This window comes from Photinus pyralis, unplaced genomic scaffold (genome assembly GCF_008802855.1).
Source record: "Photinus pyralis isolate 1611_PpyrPB1 unplaced genomic scaffold, Ppyr1.3 Ppyr1.4_LG8, whole genome shotgun sequence".
NCBI lineage: Eukaryota > Metazoa > Arthropoda > Insecta > Coleoptera > Lampyridae > Photinus > Photinus pyralis.
The window spans coordinates 7,035,080-7,049,570 of NW_022170819.1; the positions used below are offsets into that span (position 1 = coordinate 7,035,080).

Consider the following 14,491-nt stretch of genomic DNA (forward strand, 5'->3'; position numbering starts at 1 on the left):
TTACCTACACTTAGTTAATGCCTATAGAAAAAAATCATCGCTGCAGGCGCGCATTACGGTCATATCTACGTCGATTCAGGGATGGTAAAATCTCCAGAAATTGCGGAAACATGATAACTGCCTTCATATTGGGATTTCGGTGTCTATAATCCTAAACAAACGCGCCAAAAGTTATCTTCAATATTTCGAAATTACACGACAGACCGCCCGCTATGTCAATAGCCCATAATGTAATTATTTGGCCTGTTGCTAACGCCCTCTTATCAATAACGCCGATTATTAACAATTATTGTGATCATTAATGAAAGGATGTGGCATTCCTTTTTGAATAAAAATCCTAACTATGAAGTAAATAATTAATTCTCAAATGGGATATCTTATCCAATTCCTTAACTTTATAATAAGGTGGGTTAGGGAGAGATGTTCTATATTTGGACCTTTCGGAAGTCAACTTATCGTTTTCCTTACATTTTTATCATTATTTTCGGTCCGGTTTATAGGGACTTTCAATACAGAAGTTAAAAATTAGGTTTTCGAGCTTTTAATTGATGGTTATATCGATGCATGGATAATAATTGAGTGATAGGTAGGTACCTACCATTAGTTGAGATGCATGTCTGGTTTAAAACAAGAATATCATCACCTTACTCAATAATAATGGGAAGATGAACACTTCATCTGATTATTGCCGCATCCACGCATAAGTGCTCTCCTCCGAGCCCCAGATATGCCCATTTCCATAATGTAATTTATTAATTAAATTGTTAAAATTAACTTACACATGGGAAACAAAAAGCCCAACTATAAGTTTCTGAATTATTTTTCGAATAAGAGTAACTTCAATATAATAATATTAATTTATTAGACATATGTAATTTGTTTTTATATTCCAGTGGTTAGAATTATAGGTACATAAATTCTGGTATAGGGACAGGGATACCACATACCACCTTTGTTTGCTTTTATGCATTAGTAACTTCTTTAATTTCCTTTTAAGTAAAAACGTGCTGATGGCTAATAAAAGCCAGAGCTGTTTACGTTCTTTCTTTTTTTTATTTTAATTAATGATTCAAGATTGTTTACCATATTTTGTTACGTTTGTCTGTTCCTCCGCCGTCAATTAGCAAACTTCATTAACAAAATTTCATCCTTAGGTAGGTACTAATTTTTTAAAGAGTACCTATTCTATATTTTAGTTTAAATTTAAACCTTCCTAAGAAATTAGGGAAACGCTCCGGAAAACGTAAAACTTGAGTTTCATTGATTTCTAATGAAATCGAAAAGCGTTCTACCAGAAGCGTTCTCATTCCTAGATTCGATTACAAATTAAGGAAATTTACCCCTGATTTAATTAATGGTAGAGCGCTAAGCGTGAGTACCCTTTATACATGTTATAATTTGATTTTAATTTAAAATCTAATGGATCGTCCTATATGTTAAAATATCCGAAGAAGAAAACCTACAAAGCTTTATGTCAAACCTCCAAAAAAGATCACTTTGGTATTCAAAAAACGACGCTACTGCATTTTTGAGGTCATAATCTGAGGGAAGTTTGCGACTCTTGAGATATGTTTTAGATGTTTGAGGAAAACGAAGTCGCATCGTGTTTAATCTGGGCTGTAGGGTACATGCAGAATCACCATTAATCGCGGTCCCTTTCGCCATGTCCTAAAAAATGGTCGTCAGACTGGGTTTTCGCTTTTTTTATTTTATGGAGCTAGAGAACCCTTATGAACGTCGTTTTTATACTGTGTAGGTCCCTACGTTTTTTTAGGAAAATTCGATTTTATTTGAATGGTCATATCCAGAGCTGGGCAGAATACTTTCAAAAAGTATTTGAATACTAAATAGTAAATACTTTACACAAATCAAAGGTATTTGAATACTAAATACTTTTACGTCCAGTACAAGCGAATACTAGATACAGATACATTGAAAAGTATTCAAATACTTTCAAAAGTATTCGAATACTTTCTTATGGAATGTGGCCTGTAGAATCCATAATTTCAAACAGTTCCAAGATTGGGCTACTATTTCAAAAGTTACAGCCCTTTGAATTTTCTTTCGAAATTGGTTTCTAGTCTATAACTTTTGATTGAGAGGTCTGATCGAAAAAGTATGAATTGTTTTGGATTCTACGCACTAAAATTAATAAGAAAAAGTGTTTTCCCTAGAAATTTTGATGCAGTCAATTTTTGGTAAAAAAGGAAGGTGCCTTTTTTGAGGATCGAAAAAAAAATTGTCTCAGATCGACCCGGAAAAAAAATTTTCTTATAGAATGTGGCCTGTAGAATCCATAATTTCAAACAGTTCCAAGATTTGGGCTACTAGTTCAAAAGTTACAGCCCTTTTAAATTTTCTTTCGAAATTGGTTTCTAGTCCATAACTTTTGATTGAGAAGTCTAATCGAAAAAGTACGAATCGTCTGGATTCTACGCACCAAAATTAATAAGGAAAAGTGGTTTCCCGAGAAATTTTGGAGTAGTTCATTTTTGGTAAAGAAAGGAAGGTTAAGTATTCAAATACTATGCGAAGTATTCGAATACTTCCCAAAGTATTCAAATACCTTGCGAAGTATTCGAATACTTTACGAAGTATCCAAATACTTTGCGAAGTATTCGAATACTAAATATTTGTGAAAGTATTTGAGTTACAAATACAAATACTGCTTCCATAAAAGTATTTAATTACAAAGTATTTGAATACTTTAAAGGATTTGAATACTAAAAAGTATTTACAAAATCGAATACTGCCCAGCTCTGGTCATATCTTTGAAGGGATATAACTTCTGCAACGCTCCAAGTTTTTTTTTGTTTCTGTTCAATCTCGGTATGAGATCGAGTGGATTTGAGGTAGAATTTAAGGTAGTAAACCGTCACTTTTACCAAAATTGTAGACTGGAACCTTACACCCCACAATATTTACACGTTTATATACAATTAATTCCTTACGTATCTAAATAGTGACCTAGTGTACCCGCTTGTGGAATAAACATTACTTATTGTGCATTAATCTACTTACCGAGTATTCATTACATATTACAATATGCCAATGATGCGTTGTTGGTAGTGTTACTGCGAGACCGTCTCGCCCTGGTTCAGTCTCGTCTCGTCTAGTCTCGTTTGGTCTCGCGTGGTCTTGCCATACTATCAAAAAATGGTGTAGAGCATATAAAAGGCATCCCGAAGGCATGACAAATAATAATGACCTTCGTTATCTATCTGCTAATCACGAAACATAATTCTGCGTATTTTAAGGATTTTTTTTACCATTCTGCAGCTAAAAAATATTAGCTTTCAAATGTATCTGGTAATGTAACTAGGTAGGAAAGTCTCACTGAATTCTGTGTTACTTAAATACTTAAAGAAAATGTGGCCAAGTTATTTTGTAAAATCTTACTTTTATGGTCTTCACTACGCGGTAAATATACCTACAGCTTAGATAAAATACCCAAATTTTATCTGTGCCTACAGTAACTGTATTTGGATATGTCATATTTCCACAATATACATTTTACCTTAAGCAGCGTCTTTATTCACAGGATTTCGCAAGAACACAAAGAAAAGTGTAAACTCATTCTAAAGTACCTATAGAATTTTAGCCCCAATATGGTGACCAGAACGAACTACCAATAAAAAACGAGATACCTACCTGGGTTGCATCCACTGTTCTACATTGAGTCACCGGAAAATTCGATCTTATTTATTATATTCAGGTCTTTGAAGGGGCGTAACTTTTGCAGAGCATTACATATTTCTGTGACATTGTTGTTTTTGTTGTATATTACGCATTTTATATTAGTGCATTTTTGCAAATGTATTTGTAAAAAATCTCACTTTGGCCGGCTGGCCGGCTGGCTGGCAGCTAATGTGTGCCCGTGGAAGATTGCTTGTAGAAAGACGAGGAGTGTACCTACCTTCCGGACCGTCTAATTAATGAATATTTTATCGACCGGGCTACATGATGTGGGGTCGGCCACATCTGGGCGCCATCCCCGAGCGTGGTTTATGAAGGTGATGATTTTTGAGTTTTTCCCTATCTTCTTGTAAATGCGCACATTTTTGCGTTACGGAATTTTGTTTTTTTTCGCGGGGAGAAATTAACCATCTTTTGCCATGCGCGTGACTGCGAGGAGTAGTCGACTTCGGGCGCTCAAAAGTCTCTTTCAGCTGGAAATTTTGTCACTCCTCACCCCGTTTAAAGTTTCGTAAAGCTCGACTCGCGGTCTCTCTTTTTCGAGCTATGAAAAGTTCCCCAAAAAATTTTTTAGCGTAATCCACAAAATATATAATGCCCTGTAGTTCCAAAGCAAGCTCAATGTACTCCTCGTAACGCCTTTATGCCAATCCTATTGGAAGGATTCGTCTATGACTCTTCAACATAAGCTTTAGTTGCGGCATCGGATCCGTATATCTTGCCAGTCAGAACTTTTTTAAAGTTTGGAAACAGACTGAGAAAGCAAACGGTGCCAAATCTGGAAACTGTTGAAGGCGCAACTTGCTGAATTTTTTTCATCATGACTTGAGACCTTCTTCATTTTGGGAGAAATGGAAAGAATAGCTTTTGTATTCTAAAATTCTGACCACAACCTTACCGGTTGACGGAATTATGTCCTCTCTCTACTGGTAAACGAGTTATGCATACAGGGTAGATCCAATACAATTTGCTTCGCGAAAATGTTTATCGTGAATTTTCCCATTTTTCCGGGTAAATTTTCGCATGTTTTGATATCCTATGCCCTATTCCATAAAGGAATTTACGAGTACCTATATTTCTTCCTCGAATTGTCTAAAACTCTTACCTGTTATCGTGGGTTCGAGAATTAAAATCATTTGTTCAAATGGACTTAATTTGGACAACGTATCAAAACAGTTTAGTGTAGTAACGGGTGTACTATTCGAAAAGTGCACCCCCCACAATCAGAACCTTGCTTGCATGTGATAGTAATGGAAATTCGAGTGGAAATTAATAGTATATTAAGTATTAAGGTCAGTAGGTGTACTTTACTGGTTGAGGATAATAATTGCAAACCGAGAGCGCAGCTCGAGGTTTGCAATATTATCCGAAATCGGTTAAGCACCTACTGACCGTGGTGCTTACGCTATTTTTTGCACGATCAATTTATAATTGATATAAACTAAATTCGAATGTATCAATGTGGTAGCATCACAATGGGTTCAGTAATTTTTTGTGGGTTGCTACAGTTACGTTTCTGTTTTTGAAAACAAAACAACACGTGCGCGAAACGTGGTTTGGTTGAGACTAAGTGAACATACCTAAATGATTCAGAAGATTTCGAAATAGAAGATGCATGGAGTATTGGCTGCGCATCGATCATTCCCGAAAAATTTAAAAGTAGATATGAAGCCGCATATGATTCTTTCCTTAAATGGTGTGAAAGTAAATGTCAAACTGACATAAGTGAAAAAATTGTGTTAGCATATTTTGTTCAACGTAGTGAAGGATTGAAATGGCTTATGGTGTGATTATTCCATGTTGAAAATATGATTTTTCTAAGAAGGTGTGTTGATATTTCTAAATACAGTACGCTGATAGCATTTTTGAAAAGAAAGAACGTTGGGTATCAGCCAAAAAAATCTAGCGTTTTTTCTAAAGCAGATTTCCATAAATTTCTTACGGAAGCACCCGATGACACGTACTTGGTGAGTCATTAACTAACAAGATTGAAACCGCTCAGAAGATTTTATGTGGAACTCCAGGGAACCCTTCATCATCTTCGTTGCCATCAACAGAACCTGCTATTTCATACCGTACTAATTCAAATCCTCTATCGACTGCTGAGTGTGAAGAATCTGTAAACACCGTGTTTTCCAATTGCCTGTCTAATTCCCGAACTAATTTTTGTAACTTGCAAATTGTACATTTAACTTCCACATTAGGTAATAAACAATAATTTGATTTTTGACACATATCCTACTTGTCGCATGTTACTGTAACTGTCACTTGGTTGCTATGATACACTTACCGCCCTAGGTTGGTAAGTGCACCTTACCGCCTTGAAAATGAATTAGTAAGTAGCCGACTATAACCGATCGTGCAAAAAATTAATGTTAGATCTGATTGAAGTATGGAATGAGCTTTGAAATAATGTGCACACGATCCGTCATGTCACTTAAAAACCTTGCCACATTTGGACTCGGAAAAATGGTGTTTGTAGGGGGTGTAACTTTTTTCTGGTCACCTTGCGTACTTCTAAAAATAACTGATATATTAGAAATGGAAAATTCGATTTTTTATCTAGTGATAAATATTTATCGATAACTTATGGTGGCGGAATTTAGTAAAATGACACCTCCTAATAAGTTAGTGTCCGGAAAGTTAACAAAAATATGTTATATTTCATCTCCTTAGAGCACAGCTATGGAGGAATTGTTTAAAAGTAAGGGGTATTGAGGTGGACCACTCTCGAATTCTGGGCGAGGCGATTGCCTATCCTAGAAAAGCAATCGGATTTAGTAACTCCTCAATTCGTATTAGGGAAAAACCATCACATCTTTTTTAATGAGGATGTGGCAGAACAAAATTGTCTAAATCTCCAGCAACAGCAGAGCTACCCAGCAGGCACTTAGTCGCTGTAAAATTACCTCTAGGTTGGTTTCCGAATGTCACGATGCACCAAAGCAAGTAGCAAGCAGCAACCCTTGAGCTCGCATGGGTCAAAGGGCATGCTGGAATGGAAGGTAATGAGAAATCCGATGACTTAGCTTGGCTGGCCTCAAAACAGGTGTTTTGTGGTCCAGAGACGGCTCTTCCACTTACAGCTACAACTGTAAACAACCAATAACTCAAGACACCAAACTCCGCACCGGGTTAGGTGTTAAGATTATCGTTATGCGAGATAAGACTTCAAAGAACCATCTCGTAGCCTGGTGCGTTTTTGCACAGGGCTCTCAAGAAATAACCTGAGGTTACTCGTGGGCATACTTTCTGGGCTTGGGTTTTAAAGCATCTCATATGGTCTTAATAATAATTAGTACTAGATCTCATTAGAGAATGAAGTGAGCGTTTTTAGAAAATGGTCGAAGGTGGCATCAAGTTTGGTACCCTTCAATACGAAACTAACGTACTCCGTAAACTGGTTGAGTAGGGTTTAGTTGAGACTCGTATTATACTGAGGTTTACATACTAATTAAACACTTAGGAAAAAAGGGCGATTTGTTGCTATTAAGCTGGGTATCCACTTGTACACATGACTTAGGTACAACATAACAACGAGCATGTTATGCAACGTTGCAAAGTTGACACGTCGCTTTCGCCTACTTCGGCCTGGTTCATAGTACACTCAGCTATGCGGTTCTCGCATGGGGTCATTGCTCATCTTGGAAACATGTGTTCAAGCTACAGCGCAGGTGTATTAGAATTATAGCAGGCTTAGGTTACCGCGCCGACTGCCGTAAAACATTTGTTGAGCTAAACATTTTAACACTACCATGTGTATACATATTAGAGGCAGTATGTTATGCTAGGTCTAACCTCTGTAATTATAGTTACCAATCTGACGTGCATTATCACAACACTCGACATCGGAATGATATTAGGAAAAAATTTTGTCGACTCACCATCACTCAAAATGGTTTAATTTACCAATCTCAAAGTTTGTTTAATAGCATTCCGATGTATGTTAGATCTGCAAGTTTAAAAAAATTTAGAACAACAGTAAAAAACTATCTGATGTCTAGTGCTTTTTACTCCCATGAGGAGTTTCTGGAATCTAGCTATAAGATGGAACTGATATGATTGTATTATTGTGATTTATGTAGTTGGTTATTAATATTAATTGTGTTATGTTTTATATCGTTGTTATTATGTTATATTGTTGACAAGTGTAAATGCCTCCTAAGGCGTAATGCATACAATAAATTCAATTCAATTCAATTCAATTCAATTCAATTCATACAAATGGTGGTTCGGTTTGTAAAGATTGCGCATGTCCAATTGGGTAACCAAGAAATAGTCGACGTATTCGTAGTTACGTTACGCGCCATTTTGTTACCAGTGGATATACCCAGCTTTAGAGCGCACAATGCATACAAATGTATGATGAAGTTCATGATTAACACTTAGGATTTGTTCGGGATTATATAGTTTCCACTATTGTGAACCTTACAAATTAATTTGTCTGCCATTACTTTAGACAACCGGAAATTTTAAAAAATCGTTCTTAGGTCCACTGCATATAGAGCTTTACACCGCACCCAACTGTAATGTTTGAGAAGAACTCAAACCCAAAGTTTCTACTCTTGGGCAAAAGATGCACCAAATGTCTACTTATCCAAAACTTCTTTCGGAAAAACGCCAAACGCCGTTGTTTGCTTGATGCTTTCCAGTATAAGGGGTTAATCGCAAATATTCATATACATTGACAAAGATACGTCATAACCTACTAAAAAACCAGTAGAAAACCGAGTAGAAACCACTCTGCGTAGTTAAGTGAATAAGAAATAGCATAACATAGTAAATGGAAGTGGACCGGATACACTGTATCATAGAATACAGCTAATTAACTTAATTGAATATTCGTATTTACTATTGATCCAGCGTTCAAATCACCAGAACTCTGTGTACAAAATGCGGACTTTAGCCTAGGCGATTTTGAATAGGAAAATTCGTGTGCTCAATTAGTAGCGAAAAACAGAAAAAGAACAGATAATTTGCTACAGCGGCCAATCAGACAGATAACAAACTATTAGCTGGATGGAGATAGACTGAGATACGAGCGGCTTTTGCGGTTTAATGGCGGTTACTATTTTACTCTTAAATTAACCACTTCATTTAGATATAGAACTGAAAACGGAATATTTTTTTCTATCTGTAGGAAATCCGCTACGGTTTGTTCCATTTCAAATTGCACTATAATAATAATTTATTGACCAATTATTGTATTTGTTGCAGAAGGAAGCGAAGATGAACTAGACATATCCACATCGAACCTTCACACATCCGACGAGGAGAATTCGACGGAATTGAGAACAATGGTACCGCCGCAAAGTGAAAACAATATGGGAGTTATCAATTCTGACCAAACGAATAATAATCGAGAAGACAACCCGAAACTCTCCCTTAAATCGGCCGACCTTTTGTACAACCACGAAAAGTTCTTTAACGGATTTAAAACTTGTGACTTTTCGCCTCAATTCGCCTTAGGTAACAATGTACTGCCGCCCGAATTAGAATATCGCGATTCCGGTGTGTTCGCCGTGAGTGTTATACCGAAAGGTGCAAGGTTTGGTCCGTTTCAGGGAAAGTGGGCCGGCGTTCCCCAAGACTCGAGATATGCTTGGGAGGTAAGTGTTCCATTTCAAGAAAACCACTTGAAAAAACGCCTCGACAAAAGAAATCTCGCCACTTTAAGCGCTTTATTAAAAGATATAAAAATTTATAAATAGGTAAAATAACACTTACGCCGGTCTCCAGTTTCGTAAAACAGGGTCGTCGCCTATACAATTTTGAGGGGTGCTAATAACCAGTATTGGTGAAAATACATAACAGTTAGGATTATTTTCTAAAATAAGGGTGGTGTGTACGCCGATATTATAGGGTGAGAAATTATTGATATCTGCTTTGGGTGTAAGACAAAGTTTTGAATTTGAAATGGTTTTTTCCCCGAAAAAAAGGCGTAGTGGAATATATTCGATTTACGGATCTGTCTGAACCAGGTGTTTAAGGTGATTGACAGTTAAGGAATATGTGTGAAAAAGGGGTTTTCGAACCGAATTTCGGCATTGAATAGGCAATAGGATCGAAGTAATCTCAGGATATGAAGTACAACAGTAGTGAATAACTTTTGTGTTTGTAATTATAGGGCTATTGTGCGATGTCGGGTGGCGATTAGTTTATTAATGTATCGATTTAATTGCGTCTGGTAATCAGAGAAATGTTCCTGGGAACGCTTGGTGTGAAAAGTTAGTTGTTGTTGATATTATTAAGGATGTTATTATGATAGCGCGAGTTGATGAGCATGTATTAATCTTGTTCCGTTTTAGTTGCTTTGATAAGCAGCTCGTCTCCGGTGTTACGGAAGATAAATTCTGATAGTCGTGGGAGAAAATTTCTTTCACTTACTTATCAATCTTCCCCTTCCAAACGCCTAGTTAGAAAGTGTTTCGTAGCATCGTAAGCACGTTGGAAAATGTAAATTTTGAGTTGCGGTAAAGGAATCCGTCAACTAAATTCTTGGAATGAAAATAATTCCCTGAATACTATTTAGATTTGTGGTTAAGTTAGATAATTTTAGCCATTGATGATTTTGTCCAGCAAACAGCGGTCAACTACGGAAATTCAAGCGACACGCGAAAATAAAAACGTACACGTAGACCCCTTAACTCTCAATGAATTTTATACTTTTACTTATGGCACGTCTGTATTGATTACGAAGACATAGTTACAACTAAGGTAGACATAACAATTGACTTGACACATGAAACAACTTATCGTTAAAGATTATTTGTACTTGTATTTATATAATACAGGAGATTTTTTTAAATCATTTACTCCATTTCTCTTAAACTTTTCTGAAACGTTTTGCAAAAATCGTCAATGAACTTATTCATGTGACTTTAGCTCAACCCCAACCCTCAAACTTTACAGAATTTTGTCTACAATCGTGTGGTTTATTATGAAAAACATACGATTGTAGGCTGCCATCAGACGTTCTGTGACCGGCATTCTCTCCTGGCGAGCATATAGTTTCCCATTGAGGCAAAAGTAAACTTTTTCTTTTTCTTTCAAGAAAGAACACCCGCATTTCTAAAGTTCTTGATACTTACGTTTGTGAAAAATTAATGAAAAATCTTGCCAAAGGTTCTACGATAAAAATTCCATTACCTATGTGTTGATTACACTTCGACAAATTACATCTTAGAGGAAAATCTTATAATGAATAATTGCAAACTTGGATAAATATGCAATTTAATATATCAAAATACGGTTTTCACTGATATCTTCTTTGATAATATCATATAATAGGTAATTACATGGTTCCATTTGAAATTTTCAAGAAAATCTGTTTACGTAAACGCCCAATCGCGCCCTCCACCACTCATCACATTTACTTAGAAGATTCTATTTATATAAAATCTGATTACACGAAGAGAGCTCTTTCTAATAAGACCAATTATGTAAAAATCGGTGAATCTAAACCGAAGTTACATTAAATTTCTTATAGAACTATTCCCGTTCCGCCATCTCTCGTATTTGATGAGCCAGATCAATATGTGCTGCATCAAAATAAAAATTTGTACAAGATTGCGATGCATATATTTTTTATGCATGTTTGTTGGGTATATTTTAGGAAAAAATTATGTTTCTACTTAACCAGCGATTTCTCTTGGCCTCTTTTGTCAAGTAACAAAATCTTTTTGCCCAAGCTTTAAATAATAATAAAAAAATCAACATTTGAAAAATAATCAAGAAAATCGGAGCTGTTTTTGAGGATTTCCGAAGATTGATCTTTTACGAATTCATTGAGGCGCCTACAATATTACATAATTAATTTACATACAGAGTGTCTCATTTATCTTGAGACAGTCGATTATTCCGAAAACTAGCAGGGATACCATAAAACGATTTAAATCAAATCTTCTTAATATGGAGGGCACATTTGATGATTTCACATGACTGTCCCTTAAGAGTCAGGTGTTGATCAAACAAATTTTTTCAAATACAAACCTACATTTTTTTAAATATTCTTATTCTACATCGGAAAATAATAAACTTTCGTTTTTCCCCTACATTTACTATTTTTTGAAGACACTCTTCTAAAAGCGCTAGTTTTGGTTTTAGCTAGGAAGCTGTTCTGACAAGAATTTGGCACATTTTTTAATGATTATTTTATCATACTTTTCCCCATACTCTCCCCGAATAATTATAGGAAGATTCGCACCTGACATAGTCGTTTTCAGGAGCCTTGCGGGGATTCGCAGGCAGGGATTTTTGGGGATTTTGTTCCCGGTTAAAAAGCACAGTCTGAGGAACCAATATCAATCGTCAGATTTTATGAACTAATTTTCTTTAATGTGACAGCTCTTTTTGAGGTAAAATTCCTGTACTATTTAAGATAATAGCTAAATCATCTCATGTTACTATAAATCTCCACCTGTCGTTAACATTCGAATTGAAATTGTATCACATTGTTTGGGGAGATAGCTCCAGCAGTCTTAGAAAATGTATCCTAAATATTCGAAACTTGCTCCGACGTGGAATTCCCGCGACAATAGTCACCTCCAGAAATTCGCCCCCGAATTACTCTCGCAAGCAATCTTTTAACTTTTAAAATTTGATCAATATACCCAAAATATTTGGCTCCAAGAAAATCCACCTCCTACTAAAACTCGCCTTTGCCTGCATTTTGCTCCTTCGCCCGGTCCCCAAGTAATTGCCCTTAGAATAATGCGATTTGTATACACTGTGGCCAAGATAAGGATGTCTACCATGAGGATCTACGAAATCAAAGATGATTCGGTGATGGTCAAATTAAAGAAATGATGCGAAATTAAAGAGTTAGTATCATACTTCAAAGAAAACCAGAAAATTCCGATTATTTCCGAAGATATTCCAGGAAAACGGAAGTTTGTTTCGGATAAATCATCAACTTTACTTTTTTATATGGTCCATAAAAAAAGTACCCACTGTATTGAGTAGCATTTTTTATTACGAATACAACGACATAGTGCGTCGCTAGCACTGGGCGATTACAGGTTTGAATAATCGATAAAATCGATCATTTTAAACAATCAAATGATCGATTAATCAAATAATCGATTGCCAAATAAGTGATTAAAAGATTAACCATATAATCGATCATCACATACAAGGAGTAATGAGAAATCTGATTTTTCCCATTAATACGCTCATTACCTCATCATAATAAAATTAATTAATTAGGTTAATGTTTAAAAGCAACAGAAACGAGACCTTAAAATTAGACTGAATTAAAAGTAGGCACGTAAAAGCGAAACAACAATGAATTGTACTGTGGCTACTACTTTTTGAGTAAACCGATGATCGAGTTAATAAATAATAAAATCAATTAAAACTAACAGAATAATCAATTAAAACTAACAGAATAATCGATTAAAACAATTGATGATCGATTATTTCTTGTATTGATTAATGAAACAATCGATCATTCAAATGATCGCGAAAATCGATTAATTTAAAGGAATAATCAAAGCCGATTATCGTTTAATTATAATCGATAACCTGATTATCTTGCGGCAAACAAAAAACTCTTGGATTCAACAGAATGGTGCACTTACGCATAACGCCCTAATCGTGCGAGAATACCTAACGTACACATATCTTGGAAAATACAAAATTGGTCCATTACGTACTTATGCACAATTAGGGCGCTGTGCGCGGGTGCACCATCCTGTTGAAGCCAACAGTTTCCAACTTTTTGTATGTCATATATCGTTGTGTTCGTAATATCCTACTGGATACAGTATGTACTTTTTTTGTTGATGATGATTTCTCCGAAATGAAACGCTGTCTTGTAGAGCTCTAAAAGTGGCAATGAGAAAGTAGTTTTTATTTTTTTGTATCTGTTCAAATAGCATCAGGAAAAGATACAAACGAAATCAGCAAATTTAGGTTTCTCTGGAATATCTTCGGAAGTATTTTCTAGTTTTCTGTAAAGCATGAAACCGTTTAATATATTTTTTCTAATTTGGCCATCGTCCATTCTTCTATGGTTTCGAAAATCCCCATGATAGACATGCATTTCTTGGACACAGTGTATATAGCGCATTTATTTCCAGAAAGGTAAGATTCTTTACGGTTTTCAAGGCCAGGTCAAAGTCCCAAAAGTAATTGTTAAAATCCATTCTTGGTTCTGTATCTTCCGTATCCGCAAGTTATATAGTCATGGTATCTCAAATAAAAAGTAATTAAAATCGTAGATGGTTAAGAAAAGTGACCCTTAACAATAACAATGATTGGAGGAAAATAAGTCCCGCAAGATTGCTTCCTATAGCCCAAAGTCGTACGTCGTATATTAGGGGTAATTTGGTTGGAACCAACAGTTCCGAACTTGAGATTATGTGTTAAGTGGTTTTTGGTATAAGGCAATTCTAATCTTAAGATTCGCATTCACCCATTGCATGTCATGCAGCATAAAATGCATTTTTATTGAGCAATTAATCAGAAATCTAAGTTTGAACGGTTATTAACAGACTAATTTGCTACGAAGTGTATTAGGGGCGGTTTTGTTGAGACCAAAGTTTCGAATTGTGTCTTAATTAATGTTTGCTTCTTTACAAAATCCAGTAGTAGCAGTTTTTTTGGAGTTAATTAATTCTAATCGGCTTAAAGGGAAGATGTCATGGTAGCAACATTCAGGGCTGGAACGACGTTCAGCAGTTTGCAATACTGTATTATTTTAGTCTTGAAATTTTCCACTGCAACAATAATTTTGAAAATCGCTAAACTTTTCTAGGGGATTGTGCAGCGCCTCGTTTTACCCCTTTCATTG

At 35.7% G+C, this 14,491-nt stretch overlaps 1 protein-coding gene across 3 annotated transcripts in view; it reads left to right on the forward strand.

The window, feature by feature from the left end:
• Positions 1-14,491, forward strand: part of LOC116177656 (histone-lysine N-methyltransferase PRDM16-like) — a 146,080-nt gene that overhangs the window by 94,559 nt on the left and 37,030 nt on the right. For all 3 annotated transcript variants that reach the window (XM_031496679.1, XM_031496681.1, XM_031496680.1), the window contains exon 2: positions 8,914-9,305. In XM_031496679.1, the coding sequence (XP_031352539.1) occupies positions 8,914-9,305 (392 nt within the window). The remainder of the gene's footprint in view (positions 1-8,913; positions 9,306-14,491) is intronic.